The following is a 19,075-nucleotide window of genomic DNA, read 5'->3' as shown; positions in this document are numbered from 1 at the left end:
GCCGATAAAGAAGTTTCACTTCAAAAAACACATTTTGACAAATGCAGACGCCTTTTTATTTGCTGCCGTTGATTTGTATTTTCAACTGGACATACTGAAGTTTATAGGCGTTACTTCAATGTCTACATTTAAGGAACGCCTACAAACTTCAAAGCAGAAGGTTATTCATACTAAACTAATGGACAATCGAAGACAGAGCGTTGTTCACATCGTCAAAATTTGTTATTTGTCGTTTGATTTTAAAAATCAACGACATATTATCTGCAAACAAAACTATCTGATGTTTTTTCTCAACCCTGAAAGGTTCAGATCATTTATATAAATAAGAAAGAGGAAAGGGCCACGAATTGAGGCCTGTGGTACCCCCATATCTACTGCCGACCCAGAGGACCTCTAACCATCCAATTCAACCTTTTGAGTTCTACCGTGTAAGTACGAAGTCAGAAGATTCAGTGCGGTATTCTTGATGCCATAGTGGCGGAGTTTCCCGATTAAGGTCTCGTGTTGGACACAATCAATTAATGCTTTGGATAAGTCGCAGAAACACCTAAGGCGTCATGCGACTCCTCCCAAGCCTTAACTATATATCTATATAACTCAACGCCGGCATCGGCTGTCGAGCGACCCTTGGTTAAAACCGAACTAATTATGATGTAATCATTTGTTTACGATAAAATGACTTACAAGTTGATTTAATATAGTTTTTTTCAAAGATTTGGAGGAAATTGGTCTAAAGTTACTGGGCTCGGCTTTTATTACCTTTTATTACCTGCTTTACGCTACGTATTTGCGATTGTTCTCACGAGAATGTAAGTGCGAGCTCCTATTTCACCATGCCTCCTGCTGATAGAGGACAAATCTTTGCTTTTAATTTATTTTATTTTCATATGGAACACGGTGTAATGGTTGCAGCTCCTTACAAACATTATGTAAAAAAAACTTGGCGATTAAAAAGAGTGGCGGAGAGTTTATTGCCAGTTCTTCTCTTCCGTTCTACGCCCTTGATTTGAGAACTGGCAGTAAATGTAAAATAATAATCATTTAATGAATGGTTCTTTTTTTTAACGTTTATAAGTGTACAATAATATGTTACCTATATGAATAAATGATTTTTATTATTGTTGTTGTTGTTGTTGTTTAAATACCTAATGGAATTACTTTACTATGTTTTATTACATGGGAAAACTCGCCACTTTCAATACAATTGTTGAAAATTACAGCTAGAAGGGTGGCAATTACATCAATCATGCTACTAATTATTTTTACAGAAATACGCCAAAGATCGGTAGTGTTCTTAATGTCAATGGTTATATATAGATATCCTAACTATATCGTCGGTCAATGAGTCTGAATGTAAAACTGACCTTGCACTCGTTTACATTATCTTTGAGCAGCGATGCGTGTTATCGACACATAGTTCGATGTCTCGATTGCAATCTTTGACTCTTCCAGTTTCACTGTCAATTATTATCTTCCAAGTCATTTTAGTTTTATGTGTAAGTACTACTTTCAATCTTGTTTTTGATATATAAGGACTTGGCCGAGTAACAAACTTATTTAAATAATTTCTAACATAGAAATACAAAATAAATTCTGCATTATGACTGTATGACTTTTCAGCGTAAAGGTCATACAACCGTTGTCTACTTTTATAAATTCCTGCTGTCGCCCAATCACTAAACGATTAAATCTGCGAAAGAGAGACTTTCTTTGGGGTAAAGATGGTGTTAAATCCCCATCCTCCCGTATCAACGGTAGTACCTACCGGTAATAGAGGTTTTTATTTACTGGAACAAACACACTGCTCTTTTTTACTTGTTTCACCACTTTAGATTTTAGCGTCACTAACTGTCCACAATGATCTGAGCTAAGATTAGTTGTAATTGAGGTTTGCATTGCCTCTGCATCTGTAAATACATTATCTATATTCTATACATGTAGCAGTGGAGCTTGTAATTCTAGTGGGCTCGAAAAATAAGTTTACAAGATTGTATGATTTTAAAAACAGATTGAATTTTTTACTTAAGGAGGTATTTTCTAATAAGTTTATATTGAAGTCACCACATACAATAATATACTTATTATTCTTAAAGCTAACTTAATACAAAAGATCCTTCAACTTTTCTTCAGATGTCATTACGATCTTTATATTTTAATAGGCTAACGATATTTATAAACGTAAACTTATTGACTTTTTTTATCTATTTAAGTCAGATAAAGTTTTTGTTTGGGTGAATCACCCGAAGTTGTGAGAGTCCTCGTTACTGATATCGCTATTATAAGGCTATTTTCCTGTTTGTAGCTATATCATTATAAAAGCGAATCTGCTGTCACAAAGGCGACACTCTGTTGCTGTGTCGTAAGATGGTGCACGCGTCGTGTTGGGTTATTTTTTGCTTTATTTGTGTGTTCAGCTATGTCAAAGGTAAATTTTAACGATACAAGTTAGATAATTGTAAGACAACAGAAAATAAAACTTACATTTATTATTTCTAGAGAATACCAAGAAAGTTTGCAAAGAATTAAGAAGTATTTATAAAAAATTAGCAGGTACTTACTAATATTTATAGTATTTTACATAAACATACTAAAATAGTCAAATCAATGTTTCTTTTGTTTAACAAACGCTTTATTTATTCAATATATTTATTCTGAAGGTTTTAGATTTAACTCTCGTCAAATGTTATTTATTTCGGTTGAAGAGGCAAAATCTGCTAATCCTCGTGATTTACTAAAGATTTTGTCTTATTAGAGCTCAGTTATATATCATGCCTGATTAATAGCAGCTAAGGCCGGTGGGTCACCAAAGGTAGTGACTCCATCGGGCCCTATAGTGGGGTCCTTGATGACGTCACGCCGTGGGCGTCTCATACACGCCTTCCGGGGCATTCGCTATGCGGAGCCACCCATTGGAGAACTGCGGTTCAGAGTAAGTAATTACTATACTATACTTTGTAGAATCGGCTTGTTCTAAATTGGTAGAGATCAGGGACCAATACCGTGAATAAAAATCGAAACCAGCCTTAGGCATACTTAGAAGTTAATATTGCGGTGGGCAAAATGATCCACAAGGACATTCTTTCCTTGTTTTTATTTTACGAATAGAAAAAAAGATAATAACGTATACCTACTTGACAGCTGCCAATATTAATAACAAAATATAAGGAAGATGTTAATGCAACAGCGGAAGGTCCCGCGTGCCCTCAAGATGCTGACTCGGGGTACTTCCTTGACGAGGACTGTCTGAGACTAAACGTGTACAAACCGGGAAACAGGTATTTAGTACGTCTCACATATTATATGGTTTCATTCGTAGAATAACGAATAAGGTACTATATTTACCATAATTAATATTTATATTTGTGGTTAGTTTATATAGATATAGTTGATATATGTATACATATTGTATGTTATAATTATAATATAAATATCACTTCTATTGCAAGCCTCACGTTTGTCCTCAAGTTTTCCCGCGATGACACTTCAAGCTAGCCAATCACGGAACCCGCTTGCTCCTTTATAATTTATACAACAATATCCGGTGATTTTTACAATAAAACAAGTTTGTTATAACTCAGGTAATTTATTGAAGGATGATTTGCATTATTAACATCTGAAATTATGAGTAGATACTACTTAAAATAGATAAAATTGATATGTATAATTAATGTGGTTTTGTAAATAAGTGTTTTACTGACAAGCCCCACGGTTGGTTGAAATTTCCGGAGAATTAACGCGGGAAAATTGGTTAAGGGCGTAACAAGCAAGCGCGGGGCTAGGTGCCGTCGGTAGGTCCGACGTTCAGCTGGTTATTTTGTGGAACGATTGGAGATTATCACAAGAATTGTTAAGTATAAATAAGTTTGAAAATTTTTCCTCTTTAAAACGATATTCTGCATTACTGGCTGGAAGAAGTCTAATAAATAAGGATTTAAATGTGTGTATGTGAATTGTCAAGAATACATCTATACTAATATTATAAAGAGGAAAGGTTTGATTTTTTGTTTGTTTGTATGAATTGAATAGGCTCCGAAACTACTTGGCAGATTTGAAAAATTCTTTCACTGTTGGAAAGCTACATCATTCCTGAGTGACATAGGCTATATTTCATTTTCAAAAAAATAGGCATCCTTACTAAAATTACGATAACATTAACATTTGTTTATTATTTGATACAATTCTAACAGATGGCGCTGAGTTAAAGGTAGTAGTTTGGCAAGACGACGTTTGCCAGGTCAGCTAGTAAAGAATATTTATATTATACAGAAACAGCACTTCCCTTTTACCCGTTGTGGTGTACATCCATGCTGGAGGCTACTACTCAGTATCCGGAAGGTCGGATGTCGCTGGGCCTCACTATTTACTTGACAAGGATCTGCTCCTCGTTACCATTAACTATCGCCTGGGTTCATTGGGTAACTATGCTTCATGTTTTAATTTATCTTTCTATATAAATAAATACTAATTAATGGTCACAGCTTAATCCGCATAAAAATGTATTTTTAACTCAGAACTTATTTATTTAGATAGTTTATTAGATAGATTAAAGTACTTAGTAGTTTTTTAAGTGTGGTCTTTTCTTGAAAGACTTTTAGTCGAATTGGTTCGATCAACTGATTCTACAAAGTGGTGGTGGTTATTATTTTGTCTCGACGTCAATGTTTTAGGTTTAACATTTATCTTTTTGTTGCGTGATGATGCGAAAGAATTGTCCTCATCACCTCACTCATAGGCCATTTGGAGTATTTCCTGTAAAAAGTATAAATGTCACCGAACTATTCCTATTAGGATTCCTAAGTACAGGCGACGCAGAGGCACCTGGCAACAACGGCTTTAAAGACCAGGTGACGGCCCTTCGGTGGGTGAAGCGGAACATTCAATCATTTGGTGGAGACGCCAATTGCGTGACGCTGGTGGGTTACAGTGCCGGAGGAATGAGTGTCGCATTACACACCGTGTCGCCTATGTCTAAAGGTATGTATGATGGCAGGTCATGTTTGTATTCAAAGGTTTAGATTACTATCCCCCAGCAATGCAATATCATCCGTGCCATTACAGGTTTGTTTCATCGAGCAATTTCCATGAGCGGCTCTCCTTTCTCCCAAATACCTCGCAGCCCGGACCTCTTGTCGCTGGCCGTGCGTCAGGCGCGTCTAGTCGATTGTCCCGACTCCTCCACGAGAGCCATTGTCGACTGTCTCAGAACCGTTCCTTGGAGACGACTCGGGGCCTCACTTAAAGGATTTAGGGTTTGTTATTGTGCAACCAATACTCATATCCCTTATTATTACAATAATAATACATTTTATAGTTTGCAACCAGAAATAATCATTGTTTTGACTGGAATCGTTGTTAAGATTCTACCTTAGGGACAGTAGGAAGAAGTACCTACTACTCAAACTGTTCTTACAAAAACCGAAATAACTTATTTGAAATTTCGGCTTCACCCGGATTTGAACCCATACCATACCATACCATACCCCTATACTGTCTGCAGTTGGACATGCTAACCTAGATTAATTAGAGATAATATTAATTTAATTACTTACTTATAATATAAGCTTTAGCAAAAATTACCAAGTACTAAGACGATTAGACACAATTAGTAACAAAATCAAGAGCAGCGATTTATGTTGATGGATTTTGAATCATTTCTCGGTATATTCCAGGATTTCTCAATCGACCCAATTATAATTTGGAGACCAGTGATCGAGAGAGACTTTGGCCAGGAGCGGTTCTTGGCTGAGGATCCGATGGACAGCATCAGGGAGGGCAGGATAAGCTCGGTTCCTTTCATCGTCAGTCAGACGAGAGACGAATTCTTCTGGGAGGCTTTCTGTTAGTTTCATTTTCTTGTTTGTTGCGAGTTGCCCTCGGTTATTTCAATTAATAGGAATTTAAGTTCAAGATTGATTATTATCAACTAAATTTTACATTCCTGAAAATATTTTATATATTTTAAAATAACAAACGGTTTCGTAAAAAATGACTTATCTAAAACCTAGCCGTCCCAGCGAACGAAGGCACTTCGTTTCTGTTTAATGTTATTTTACTGAGCCTACCTTTTGCATATACATACCTACGTGGAGCATTTTGCTATGCTACGCCAGACACTCTTCGGTTCACCAAAATTAAAACTCTTTAGGTCGTCTATGATATTTTCTCTATATATACCCCAGAGTTCAATTAGTGATAAGTTTTTGATTAACAAATAAACAATATGAGTTTATGATTTTCTGTAAGCTGTATCCAAAAAAAAAATGTTCGTAGTCCTAACCGAAAATCGAACCATATCGGAGGAGTTTTATTACAACCATCGTGAAAGGAGAATTTTTATATATTAGATGTATTTGTCGCAGTGGTATTGAATAACTCTATTTACACGTCCCTGATCAACTCCGATTGGTACCGAGTATCGCCGATTGCGTTCCTGCTGCCGTCACCCTCCGACCGCGCCGCTGCCATTCTCAGAGAGGCTTACGTGGGAAATCAGCCCCTCGAAAACAACACGATTGATGCCCGAAATCTGGGGAACCTGTATGGAGACGCAGTCATCGGCTTTGGGGTTCACAGGTAATCTTTCATATTTTGAATGACAAAACGATTGGATAGACATTTATTTCACCTTTGGTTTTACGGGTAACGAGAGTTTTGAATTTATTAAGTGATAATTCTCTAATTTCTGCGGTTTATTTTCTGGAGCTTTATTGGTCGAACGTTGGTGAAACTGGTGAAAAAGTATTTGTTTTAAAATTGTTTATAGATTATTTCTACTTACAACAAGGCTTCAAGAATATATTGACCAGATAGTGTCATAATATTTAATTCCTTAAACTTATTCCGTACCGACTCCCTTGGGGAAACACAACAAATACGAACTTCGACTTCGAACGGCCCGCAGCAGCATCCCACAGTAGAATACCGTACGGCATAACGCTGTGAAAGTTATGATACAAATTTTTAGCCTTGTCCTCATCAGTGAACTGTCAGATTTCCTTTGCACATTCTGCAGAGCTCGGCCTATTCGAAGGGTTTCTACGTGTGGGCATATATTTGCACACGAATAAATATATGGGAAATGTTTTATATCATTTCTTTATTGAAATATGAAATTTTCCATAGGTTGGTGAATTTACTATCGTATCAGTCTCGGCCGATTTACCGCTTCGTTTTCGAATACATTGGCAATCGCAGCCACTACGAGGACCCTGCTACCAGGAAACCTGTAGGTGTGTAGGTTTTTTTATCAATATTCACATAAAAGCAGGCTTTAAGCAGATTTCTTTTACAAATTACCTATATGATGATCGTTGAAGGTGTGGCGCACCACGATGAGCTGATTTACCTGTTCTCTCTCCGAGTGGCCTTCGAAGACATCCCACCATCACCTTCTCACGACTCTGTCATGGTGGACAAGTTGACAACTATTGTCTATAACTTTGCATGTACGGGGTAAGTGGATGCATAAATTCTTAAGAAAAATATCCTGGTAGGAAAGTATTTAATACCGTGTGAATTTTAAGTGTTGCATTTGATTCGCTAAAAAACCAAGCCGACATTTCTGTCTATATTATCTATATCTTCGACAATCTGGCGGCAAATTAGATGAATTTTATATACCTACTTATTGAGAATGTATGTATGTATTATGTTTGACTCAAATGCAGTTAATAAACAGCAAATGTGTATAAAAATTTAAGAATTGGGCGATATTAATTATTAACCTCTTATTTATTCGCAGTGACCCGAACCCTCTCTGGGGTCCTTCTCCCCCCACATGGACACCCTTTACCCCCTCCAACGGCACTCATCTCTCTATCTCGGATCAATACACGCTAGGACAAGATTGGTATAAAGAGAGATATCGCATTTGGGAACGACTCTACCCTATAGATTATAGTTTAGCTTCATTGTAAGAAGTATTGAATAATCAGTTTTATGTAGTTTAATGTAATACCTGGCTTGATATATAACATGAAAGCTATTCAAATATATTATACTAACAGTATTTTATAGCATGGTGGATATCAAATAGACGTCAGCTGGTTATGTTGATATGTAAACATACTTTAAAGAAACAAAAACCATTTCATTTTGACCAGTTTTGACCAGCCCAAAATATCTGCAAAAGAATGCTTTGCGGCTTTTGCTTACGTCTCGTCTTTTTGACTAAAGATGTATCAGTTACATGATTCGAATTTTCAAGTTTACTTGCCGAATATAGTAAATTTAGATGGCTCAAATATTCTGTCCAGGGACAACCAAGGCCCTTTGAATTTGAAACATCTATGCAGTTATGTCCAAAAAAATTTACATTTTCTTCCACCAATTTATTTGACTGAAAGTTTTTGATACACAGAATAAGCTTTGAGATAACTTTCGATAAGATAGCAGATCGATGGAGTTACCTATTTTGACTTACCTGTTATACACTGAAATGAGTAGGCAAGCATACCTAGGCATATTCTGTGTATCAAAAACTATCAGTCAAATAAATTTCATTTGGTTATCAAAAGTATGAAGGTGGTGAAAAAAAATCGATAAAAGTTAATTTAATTAAAAATAGCCATGACCACTTTTCGATAGGCAAGCAATTATAGGCATATTTGTTTATAAATTTTTTTTAATAAAAATACGTCTCATCTGGTTATCAGATCGGTGAAGGACGACCTCCCACGGGCTCTTAGACCATCTGTTGTTCCGTCACGAATAGTAACATAATTGTTAAGATTACTTTGTAATCAAAGAAAAATATAATAATTTTTAAATTGCATTAATTTAAATATTTCTAGATTACTGTCATTTAATTTTATTGAAATATTCGAATTTAAATGTTTTGCACACTTGTCATTGATACCTACACATACCTACCTGCTTACATGTATTGTGTTTTAGTATATTATCGTGTCTTCTTTACTGTCTGTATGTATTTTGTTACTGTGCCTTTATATAAATAAATAAATGGATTATTTGTGCATTGCTTCTTTATTTATGCCTCTATTTGTTTATTGGTTTTTTTTCTTCAAATATATAGAGTAGAGACGCGGTTTCTACACAAATTAGCATAGATTATAGATTGAAATAACTTCAACTTTCGATTAATATAATCAAAGAAAAATGGCATCTTTGATATAATAAAGCTAACCCTATGGGAATTTTTCTTTCTCAGTGATAATTTGCTCGGGTTTAAATATCACGGTAAATTAATGTTCACACGGAAAGGTTAAGAAAACATATTGTTTTGATACTGATAAATATAAATATGCTATTTATTTAATACCAATTTGTGAATGATGTCTAAAGGCACGTTGATGCACTTTAAGGAAAACATGTATTACCTACTTGTAGTTTATTAAGGAAAACTTGAAAACTTGAGCCGCTTTGTTGTGGAAAAGAGTCATTGTCTCATTGGGGGCATTCAGCTTAATCGCGAGGTATTAGTTATTCATTTCTTAGTCTGTTTTCATATTTGTTTTAAGTTTTACAGTTGTTTACTAGTCAAAGTTGGTTGAAATTGTGGTTAGCCATAAACACTACGTTTCTATGTCTACTTTGTAAATATTACAAAAAAAAACATACGCATGTATCAACTTCTTTCTCTATATTACACTTACCTACTATGATACGGTTCATACGATATTAATTTAAAAAAAAAAACAGTTATTCAAGTTATAAATAAGCTAGATAGCCTCCACTCTAAAAGACAGATTCCTATAAATAATTACCAGACAAACGGTCCTGTTAATTCAATTATGTATAATTTATTCTGAAAGCGTATATCTATCTACTTGTGGGGGTTTCCTCGCGGTAAACTAAGACGTTTTCCTCATTCACCACAAGTAGATAATTTAACTCCGACCAACGACCGTTTGAAGGTGAATAATTAATTGGCAAATTGTACTTACTTTCTATAAATTTGAAATTAACTCATAGCCATAAGTACAATTAAACTAATTTACATACGTTATAAACATATAAGTAGGTACAAGTATACGTTCGTAGATATCCAGGTTTCGCTTCATATACTTACCTAAAGTCTACGAACACTGATTATTGTTATGATGTTAAGGAAAACGTTCGGTCGATAAGGATAATCTGTTGAACTGGTGACATATCGTATTTGTAAACAAAAACGACTTCTGACCGGTTTTACTTGAAAGGTAATCAGTAGGTTACTGGATGGGTGACTACTATATTTTAGGATGACTTTACAGAGTATCTGATCGATAGACTTTTATTTGTTTTATATAATTTTATCCTTTTCGCAATGTGAAGCCAAAGCAAGTAACCAAATAAATAATGTTATCTTGTAAGAATAGAAATGTATAAAATATGGTGGAGGATGCCCAAATGCCATTTGACTTTGAGTTGGATGTGGTGCTTACGTACGTTTGTGTACTAAATATCGGCAATTGTTTTACAATATTTTTTTAACAAATAATTAAATTCACTGTAGTCAGTAACTGCATTCATGTTGTAGTACAAAAGTAGTGAAGTAGTTTTGTACCCTAATTGTATTAATACCTGTGCCGTCGGAATTGCACCTCAATCTACACATCGCTATATAAGCGATATTTTCTCAACCCCACTCAGTTGAGGAAAATGTGGCGTATCGTGCTACTGTGTTTTGTGCTCGTCTGCGCAGCTGCACATGATCATAAAAATAACCGCGACCACGAACTAGGTGGACACGGCCACAAAGGTCACAACCATGGTCACAATCATGAGCATCATGACCATGATATTGTAGGTGAGTCGTATCAAATATGTGTTTTTGATAAGAGTTAAAAAATAAAACTCTGACCCAGTTGTCGCAAAATATGTATTTCAGTAGAAAGGTAGGTGTTTAACAGCTAGTTTATAATTTTAATCCAGGAATATGTATTTAATTTCCTTTTGACCTGCATAATTCAGAAATATTTGAGATTTCATATAACTGTTACACAAGACTAAACAGTTTTTTTAATTTACTTTAAACGATTACTAGAAACGATTGGATATAAATAATAAATTAATGTCAGATGGTCGCCCGGTGGTGCGCAGTCCTTCGGGTGAGTTTCGCGGAGGCTATAACGTAACAAGAAAAGGACGTCACTTCGAGACTTACCGGGGTATTCGCTACGCCGAGCCCCCTGTCGGACAACTTCGTTTTCAGGTACTTACCTGATTCTTTTCTTTATGTGGTGATACTGTGGCGCATGATGCAGGCCAGTTGTTGCGTATCGTAATTGAATAGTCTGTCGGTTTGCCTCTTCCTTTTAAACTTAATTTTTTAGTAGTATATACTAAATACTAATTGATATAGAGTCCTATATGTTTTTGATCAGTAAGGTTATTTCTATTTCATATGGTTATTGTCGCATATGCTTTGCTTTGCAGATATAGTCAACATCTTAACATGTGACACAAGGATACCGTCAACGAATTAAAATACACGAGTATGACAAAAAACATATCTCAATGCATTTCTCCATTCATACGCTAGGAATTGATTTTCAGCCTCCTCGACCGATCACCCACTATCCCACCCCGGTAGACGCACGCTCGGATGGACCCGCTTGCCCCCTCCCCGCAGCTCCCACATACCCCGTCGATGAGGACTGCCTCACCATCAATGTATATACGCCTCTCACCACCGATAGGTAAATATATAAATTGTTAATTTAATTAACTCCGATCTGAACAGAATCAGTACAGATAGAGGCACGCGATAACACCGTCTTGTAGTGCTCATAACAGGATTGCTTTGGTTACTCTTTTCAGGAAAAAGCTATTGCCGGTAATATTCTTCATTCATCCGGGCGGCTTCTATGTTATGACCGGTCGTTCAGATCTCGCGGGACCGCACTACCTCTTGGACAGGGATCTGGTTCTAGTCACCATCAACTATCGCCTCGGCTCACTAGGTGTGTTTCACTGACGTTCACTTTAGACAAACTAATAAAATATCTTATTGGACTCTATTGTTATATAAATCTATAGTAAAGGTTGATCCGTACAGTTAAGACAAAGATAGCTTATTAACGAATGGCATTACAGGATTCCTCAGCACTGGTGACGCAGTGGCTCCGGGCAATAACGGGTTTAAAGACATGGTGGCAGCCTTGCGATGGGTCAATCGGAACATTCGGGCATTCGGAGGAGATCCCGACAACGTCACGGTGGCCGGCTGTAGCGCCGGATCCATCAGCGCCATGCTCATGATGGTATCGCCCATGGCCACAGGTATTTATGATAATATGGATTGAAACACATACAAAACTAGCTTACCAGTCTACAAAAGATTAATGCGGTAGCAAGATATTTTCAAAATCAACGGTTTAAAAAAAATAATAACAATAAAAATATCTGAAATATTTTAACATAAACAGGTATAATATCATAGTGTATATCTTAAGAATAAATAATAATAATCATAATAAATCATTTATTTGCAAGAAAGTGGTACATTTATAACGATCAATTATAAAAATCCACGCAATCAGCCACACAAAAATAGTCATGCAAATGATACATTCGTTTTCATCGTATCATATATTAAGACTAGAACTTGCAGGATTGGTGTACAAAATAATGACTTCCTAACAGGTCTATTTCACCGAGCAATATCGATGAGCGGCTCCCCTGTGGGAAAAGAGCCTCTGCCTAGTGAGCAGCGATACCTGGCGGTTCGTCAGGCAGAACTGCTTAATTGCCCGACTCACAGCTCACAAGCTATCGTCGATTGCCTTAAGACTAAGCCTTGGCGGGACCTAGGGAACTCGCTTAATGGATTTTATGTAATATAAATAAAATACTTTTTGACATAGACATGGATAGAGTTGCGTGCTGGACGTTGCTACTAAATACTGAATTATTTAAAGGAATTCGGATTCGACCCAGTGGGTATCTGGACAGCCGTAATCGAGCCCGACTTCGGGCAAGAAAGGTTTCTCACATCTCAGCCCGATGAGGCCATTCGAGAGAAGAAATTGTATGCCGTGCCTCATCTCGTCAGTCAGACACAGGACGAGTTCTTTTGGATGGCATTCAGTCAGTATTCTACCGTTTACCAAACTCTAGTAGATACTTTCTAAACCGTCTATCTCAAAACTTACTTACTTTTAGCCGTGACTCGCAACGACACCCTCCGAGAGCAGATGAACTCGGAGTGGGAGAGAGTGGCCCCTATCTCCTTCCTGCTCCCGCGGAAGAACGCCGAAGTTCCGATGCGCACCCTTCGTCGGGTGTACCTTAAGGATCGTCCTCTGAAGAACGATGAAACCAGCGAACACGACCTTGGAAGACTCTACGTCGACTCTGTTGAGGGTCTTCCTGTCTACAGGTATTTTAGACGTCGGTTCGACGGTTGGCCTCAATTTAGTTACTAATGCAGTGTGAATTATTTAGTAACACAGAAATAAAAGCATCATAAGGCAGGCAAATAGTGTTATTTTAGAATGGCGAAGCTGATGACCCTGCACTCACCGCAACCCGTTTACGAGTACGAGTGGGGCTACATCGGGAACCACAGCCATTACGAGGACCCCAAAACTATGAAACCCCAAGGTAAAACATAGTAGTTTAATAACATGAGCACGCGCTAAAACTTTTTACTGCTACAAACGCGTCGTGGATACGAGACAGACAGTTAAAATTTTTGATGTTTCACGTTTCAGGAGCGGCGCACCACGATGAGCTGATCTACCTGTTCACTCTACCTTACCGATTCCCTGCCATTGGCCTCGAAGGCCGCGACGCTGTAATGGTCGACCGCATGACTGCGCTCTGGTACAACTTTGCCAGATACGGGTAATCTTATGACCTATAATAGAAACCATGCCAAAGTATGTACAAGTGACGGCACCTATACCTCTGACTTTTTGCCGATCAGTAATTTATCGAACCTGGGACCCGGAGTCAATTGCAACAAATTAACTACGTACATGATTGCATGGTCCCATACGTAGGTACATAAATATGTTTTGCTAAAAAAATTTTTTTAATGGCAGAGACCCGAATCCTCGAGGTGACACGCCAGAGTTGGGCGAATTGGTCTGGCCCAAGATGACGTCAGACGACATGACGTATGTGCGCATCGATAACGACTTCTCCCTGAGGAAGGACCTGTTCAAGGATAAAGTCGGAGTATGGGATGAATTGTATCCTATGAAATATTAATGATACTTTTTTAATGTGGTCTAAAAGGATGTAACGAGGAGACAATTAAATATAGGTATTTTTTTAAATAATAAAGGCATATTCAAAGTTTTAAATTTTTATATGCCCCCCTCCCCGCCCACATAGGTACATAGACAAATATTCACTTTGAAGATATCTAGAACATTTAGTATTTAGTAATTAGTTTACAAAGATGGGCTAAATACCTATCTATAATTAAATTAATACTTAAACATTACACCTTTAATTTAAAAGTAAAAACACATTCTATAATTATCTTTAGAATACTCTTAAACGTGAAACTTAATACTACACAATTATAGGGTCTACGACTAATTAAGCGTTTTGAAAAGAAAACCTTGGTTTCATTCTCGGCATAAAATTCAGTTTCCTTTTGAAATTTCTTTAAAGGTAAGGTAGGAACGGTCTCTGTCGTTTGGCATCCCTGGCAATGATCACTAACAAACACTCGATACTTTCTAGACTTAATTACTCACACTACTTTCAATAAGTCGTACAACACCTTCGAGTAATTGTCCTTTTTTAACCAGATTAGGAAAGTGGCTCCTAATCTTGCGGAGACCAATACTGCTAGTCATGTCTTCCAGTGAGAAGATGTTCTCGAAGAGTGCAAATCTCTCTGTCAATATTTTCCCTCGCGGCGCTTTCGAAGCATTCGAACTCCGGGGTCTGGTAGATCTTCGGCACTTGGATCAGCTGGTTGAGGATCTGACATTGAAAGGATTACGGTGAGCCCCTATGGTTGCCGGGACATATTTATTATCAAAAAATAATCAACGAGTAGACATAGGTCGTGTCAACAAATTCACATGGTGGCCTACGAAAATTAGAATAGAAATCGTCGTTTTTTCATTAGTGCATACAAAACTAAGTCAGTATTACTAAGGTAAGACTTTAAGTGAGAACACCGAAGACGTGATTTTGATAATGGAGCCATTAATCTTGGAAATTTTAATAACCTTATAGATATGTAACATGAGAGATTGATATGTTTTGTGTATCAAAAGATGTTGAAGATGTACATTGTTTACTAATAAGCTTCATAAAGCGACACGCCATACCTTGATCCGGAGCTCGACGTAGTGGCGAGGGGCCATGGCGCTGTAGGCAGCCCTCTGCCTTTTGGCGTGGGCGTCGTACTCCTCTCGGGATGCGGCCAGCACAGCGGCCTCGCAGTCCCCGAATAGCAGCAGGTCTCTTTGGGAACAACCTCTGTTAAAGTACCCGTTTCATGCGAAACAGAACAAGTCTGTCGCGATAGATACCTGAGAGGAGCGGTGTGCTGAGAGTCGTCTGCGTTGCACTCGCACCAGGGGGCGTCATCCGTCAAGAGTGACACGATGTACGACATGAGCTCTTGCTAAATTAAAAGCGTCATTTTTGATTTAATCGCTACATACACCCTTAAAAATTCAATGACTAGCGTAATAGCGAAGGGAGTGAACAATCTTAATATTAGTGAAAATACAGCAAGAGGCTAAAGTACGAAGCTTACGGCCTGCGGGTGCGTCTTCAACTTGTCCGCCACCAGCCTGACCGCCAGCTCGGGCGGCGTGTGCCGGAGCACGACTGCGAGGCGGAAGGCGGCTGGGTGAGTGGCGTCCTCCATCCCTTTGAGTACCAAGCCTTGCCAGACTCCAGCCTGGTAGGCCACGCAGTTGGTGAGCGAGTGCCACACGGAATCCGGCGCTGAGGCGGCCGAGACCTCTGCCCATCCGCGGTCTGCGTGCGCCGCGCGGAGTGTCGCGCAAGCCGAGCGCCACATGCGAGATGCCGCGCAGCCTTCGTGTTCTCCTAATCGACCCGCTGTTATTATTGGGCAACGCCAATTCTCAAACTTAACTTATAATTCATGAGTTTTTTACATTATGCAAAGCTATCAACTTTAAATATTTTGATTTGTTCTTCAATTTAAGACGAACGGGTTTGATCTTGTTTGCAAAAATTACAGGTTAACATACAACACCAGACAATAGTTGTGATCGTTGTAATATGTGTAAATTGAATGTCTGTCGCAATACTGTATCACTGATAGGTACTGAACTGAGCGGACACGTTGACGGCACTGTGGCTTAACTGATGTATGTGAAGCGGCCTCAGCTCGGTCTGTTTGAATGTCAGAATGGGCTTTTTGCCGCGATTAACACTCCTGCGACTAAGTCTTCTTCTCGGCTTAGCCGCTTTGCTTTGCTGTGCGGGCGGCATCGTTTTGTAAATTGCTATCATAATTCGCTCATCCGTGTCCGTCAAGACCTGTAGGTGCCTCCTACAGGGTATTTTTATCGGGAAGGTGGGGTGATGGTCTAAATAACAAACCTTTTTGAAGCCTGCTTTTTGTCGGATAAACAATACTTTGTGTAATTCAAATTAAATTATCAATAAAAAATTAAGCTTTTTTAGTGTCCCCGGCACCGACCGCTGTTTAGCCGATTATTGACTCGCTTTAACGGGTTCAGTCATTTTGCGTATCCACACGCAGGCCTTAAACGGTTGTCCACCCTGGAGAATTCGAAAAGTCTGGTGCACTCTCGACATACTCTAGAAATGATTTTGTTATAGTCCAAATTAGTTCTAGAGTCCAAAAAAAAAACATTTTTGTATAATAACTAGCTGACCAGGCAAACGTTGTTTTGCCATGTATGTTATTTCTAGGAAACATATTTTTAATTCTACTACAATTATAATATTTGATTGCCATCTTGCAACCCTATGGATAGATAAAAAAAAATCGAGATGTTAAAATAGGGGTTGATCGTATAAGAGTGATAATAAAGAGATATGATTTTTTTTAATTGTTATCACAAAATAAAATAAAATTCTAACAGATAAAAAATAAGGGTTGATCATAGAGGGATAAAAATTTAGGGTTGCATGTATTTTTGTATTTTTTATATTATATTATTTATATTATATTATTTTGTAACTTTTGTCAAAAAATAAAATTTAGGGGTGGACCACCCTTAACATTTAGGTGGATGAAAAATAGATGTTGTCCGATTCTCAGACCTACCCAATATCCACACAAAATTTCATGAGAATCGGGAAAGCCGTTTTGGAGGAGTTTCAGCACAAACACCATGACATGAGAATTTTATATTTTTTGGGACTACTTTAGTCAAAAAACAGTTGCACTGTTAGAACTTGTTGAGCATATGTATCATATTTTGTTTTGTCTCATTAATAATCAATAAGTTAGTCAATAAATTAGTCTAACCAAGAGTAAATTTAAAAATATATTCTAACAGAATTGATACATTAAAAGGTCACAGATGCTAATAATGATCAGCATTTAACAAAAACTCATAATTTATGTTTTATTACATATTGTTATTAACTCTGCAAATTTTTCATTGGCAAAGAGCTCTAAGTACCATTTAGCCAAAGCTGGGTTGGTAGATCTCGATCGTATGGTAAAGATTTAAATTAGAATCAACATCTGATCATGGTATGACTCATGGTATTTAGAAGTTGTGCACCTCATCATCAGATAACTTGAGGTATTCATATTCTTAGCTCTCAGACTGATCCAATTCTTCTTTAAACTGAATCACATAAAGAAGTTTTATTAACTGAAAAATTGTAAATGAAGCAGATAATATGTCTACTTACTACTAAATCAACTTATACTATGATTTTTGAAAAACCATTCTTTAGATTAGAAAAATATTGAGATGAGTGTAATATTTCCACCTAAAGTTAATAATAAATAAGTTAATAATAATAAATAAGAATAGTACACTAATTAAAATCTTTATTTTAAGACACTTTCTATGTCTTTTATATGTTTATTTTTTATATACCCTGCAAACAATTATAAATGCACAAATGTTACAATGAATGCCTTCAAAAAACTTCAGTTGAATTAAAATGTAAAGGATTTTCAAAATTGTAAGTACTTTGTTTCAAGCTAATCTCTCAAAGACAATATAAAATCACAAAACAAATTTACAGTCTTAAACTTATGAATGGGGAGTATTATTGAGAAATATGGGAAGGATTATTTAGAAAATGTTTCATAAGATTCAAGAAATGCGCTGACCACAAAGCTTTGTCTATTTTTCTACACACCTTATGCATTGATTATCTTATATAATTATTGATAATATTACCTAATACTTCCTGAAAAATTATGTAATTTGTTGGATGTAACATAGAACAAAAAGACAAAATATCATAATTAATTATAGAAATTTTTGCTAAAATTCAATGCTTTTCATCTTTAATAAGCCAGTTTGTTTATAAGTTAATTCCTGTCTGCTGTAAAATATACTTACAATTTTTATTACCTGGCATCCGGCATTAATTCAATGTATCTCAATTAGAGTAAGTAAGAAGTAAGAACATGCAACAGGCATGATTACCTTTCAATAACTCAACACGGGTCCACCAGTTTGCCATTAGTGAATAGTGATTACTGAACGAAGAATAACGTACCACAATCTGCACTAGATCAAAAAAATTGTTAGGGAGGGATGCTACATGAATTTAAAAACTACCAATATTTTGTCTAACGATTACTTACAAAACCAAATTTGGAAGTTTATTAAAAAAAATAATAAACACAAGATTTAAATCAATTCAATTAATTATTCATATAGATTAAAGGACAGTGTACACTAATCATTATTGTGAAATGAAAGTAGAAAAGTATTGTGTTTACAAACAGTGAACACTAACCACAGACTAAAATATTAGATCTGGAAATTATTCACACAAATATAAGATAACGAAAAAAAACGAATTTGTTCTGTCTCATTCTGAGACATCAGACAACTGCAAGCGATTGCCCGTCTTTTTATGTGTGTTGTAAAGGATCCTGCTTTAATTTTTTGGAGTGAAAGGGTCTCTATTTGCTGGACTAACCAAGTTGAGATATTTACATGCTTTAGATTTT

At 36.8% G+C, this 19,075-nt stretch overlaps 2 protein-coding genes across 4 annotated transcripts; one reads left to right on the top strand and one right to left on the bottom strand.

Moving 5' to 3' along the window:
• The first annotated feature begins 2,304 nt into the window (after positions 1-2,304).
• LOC111001382 lies at positions 2,305-14,250 on the top strand. The gene is made up of 22 exons (XM_045632061.1): positions 2,305-2,425; positions 2,784-2,929; positions 3,139-3,275; positions 4,267-4,415; positions 4,789-4,974; positions 5,059-5,249; positions 5,670-5,838; positions 6,360-6,573; positions 7,123-7,229; positions 7,317-7,452; positions 7,742-7,914; positions 10,526-10,750; positions 11,022-11,155; positions 11,500-11,642; positions 11,764-11,906; positions 12,040-12,225; positions 12,589-12,779; positions 12,864-13,032; positions 13,108-13,324; positions 13,439-13,548; positions 13,659-13,791; positions 13,992-14,250. The coding sequence occupies exons 1-22, from the start codon at positions 2,365-2,367 to the stop codon at positions 14,158-14,160; spliced, it is 3,489 nt and encodes a 1,162-aa protein (XP_045488017.1). The 5' UTR covers positions 2,305-2,364; the 3' UTR covers positions 14,161-14,250.
• Positions 14,251-14,364: 114 nt separating this feature from the next.
• LOC111001354 lies at positions 14,365-18,813 on the bottom strand. Of its 3 annotated transcripts, none has more exons than XM_045632043.1 (5): positions 18,543-18,813; positions 15,668-15,975; positions 15,447-15,541; positions 15,243-15,378; positions 14,365-14,889 (listed from the first exon to the last, which is right to left on the bottom strand). In XM_045632043.1, the coding sequence occupies exons 1-5, from the start codon at positions 18,577-18,579 to the stop codon at positions 14,752-14,754; spliced, it is 714 nt and encodes a 237-aa protein (XP_045487999.1). In that variant the 5' UTR covers positions 18,580-18,813; the 3' UTR covers positions 14,365-14,751. The 3 variants fall into 3 exon arrangements, with proteins under 3 accessions (XP_045487999.1, XP_022126925.1, XP_045488000.1); XM_022271233.2 differs by having other exon boundaries at positions 15,677-15,975; positions 18,543-18,811; XM_045632044.1 differs by having other exon boundaries at positions 18,456-18,809.
• Positions 18,814-19,075: the final 262 nt, after the last annotated feature.

This window comes from Pieris rapae, chromosome 18, assembly GCF_905147795.1.
Source record: "Pieris rapae chromosome 18, ilPieRapa1.1, whole genome shotgun sequence".
NCBI classification, from domain to species: Eukaryota; Metazoa; Arthropoda; class Insecta; order Lepidoptera; family Pieridae; genus Pieris; species Pieris rapae.
Note: the sequence above shows the minus strand (reverse complement) of the source record. Positions and strands in the feature narration are given on the sequence as shown.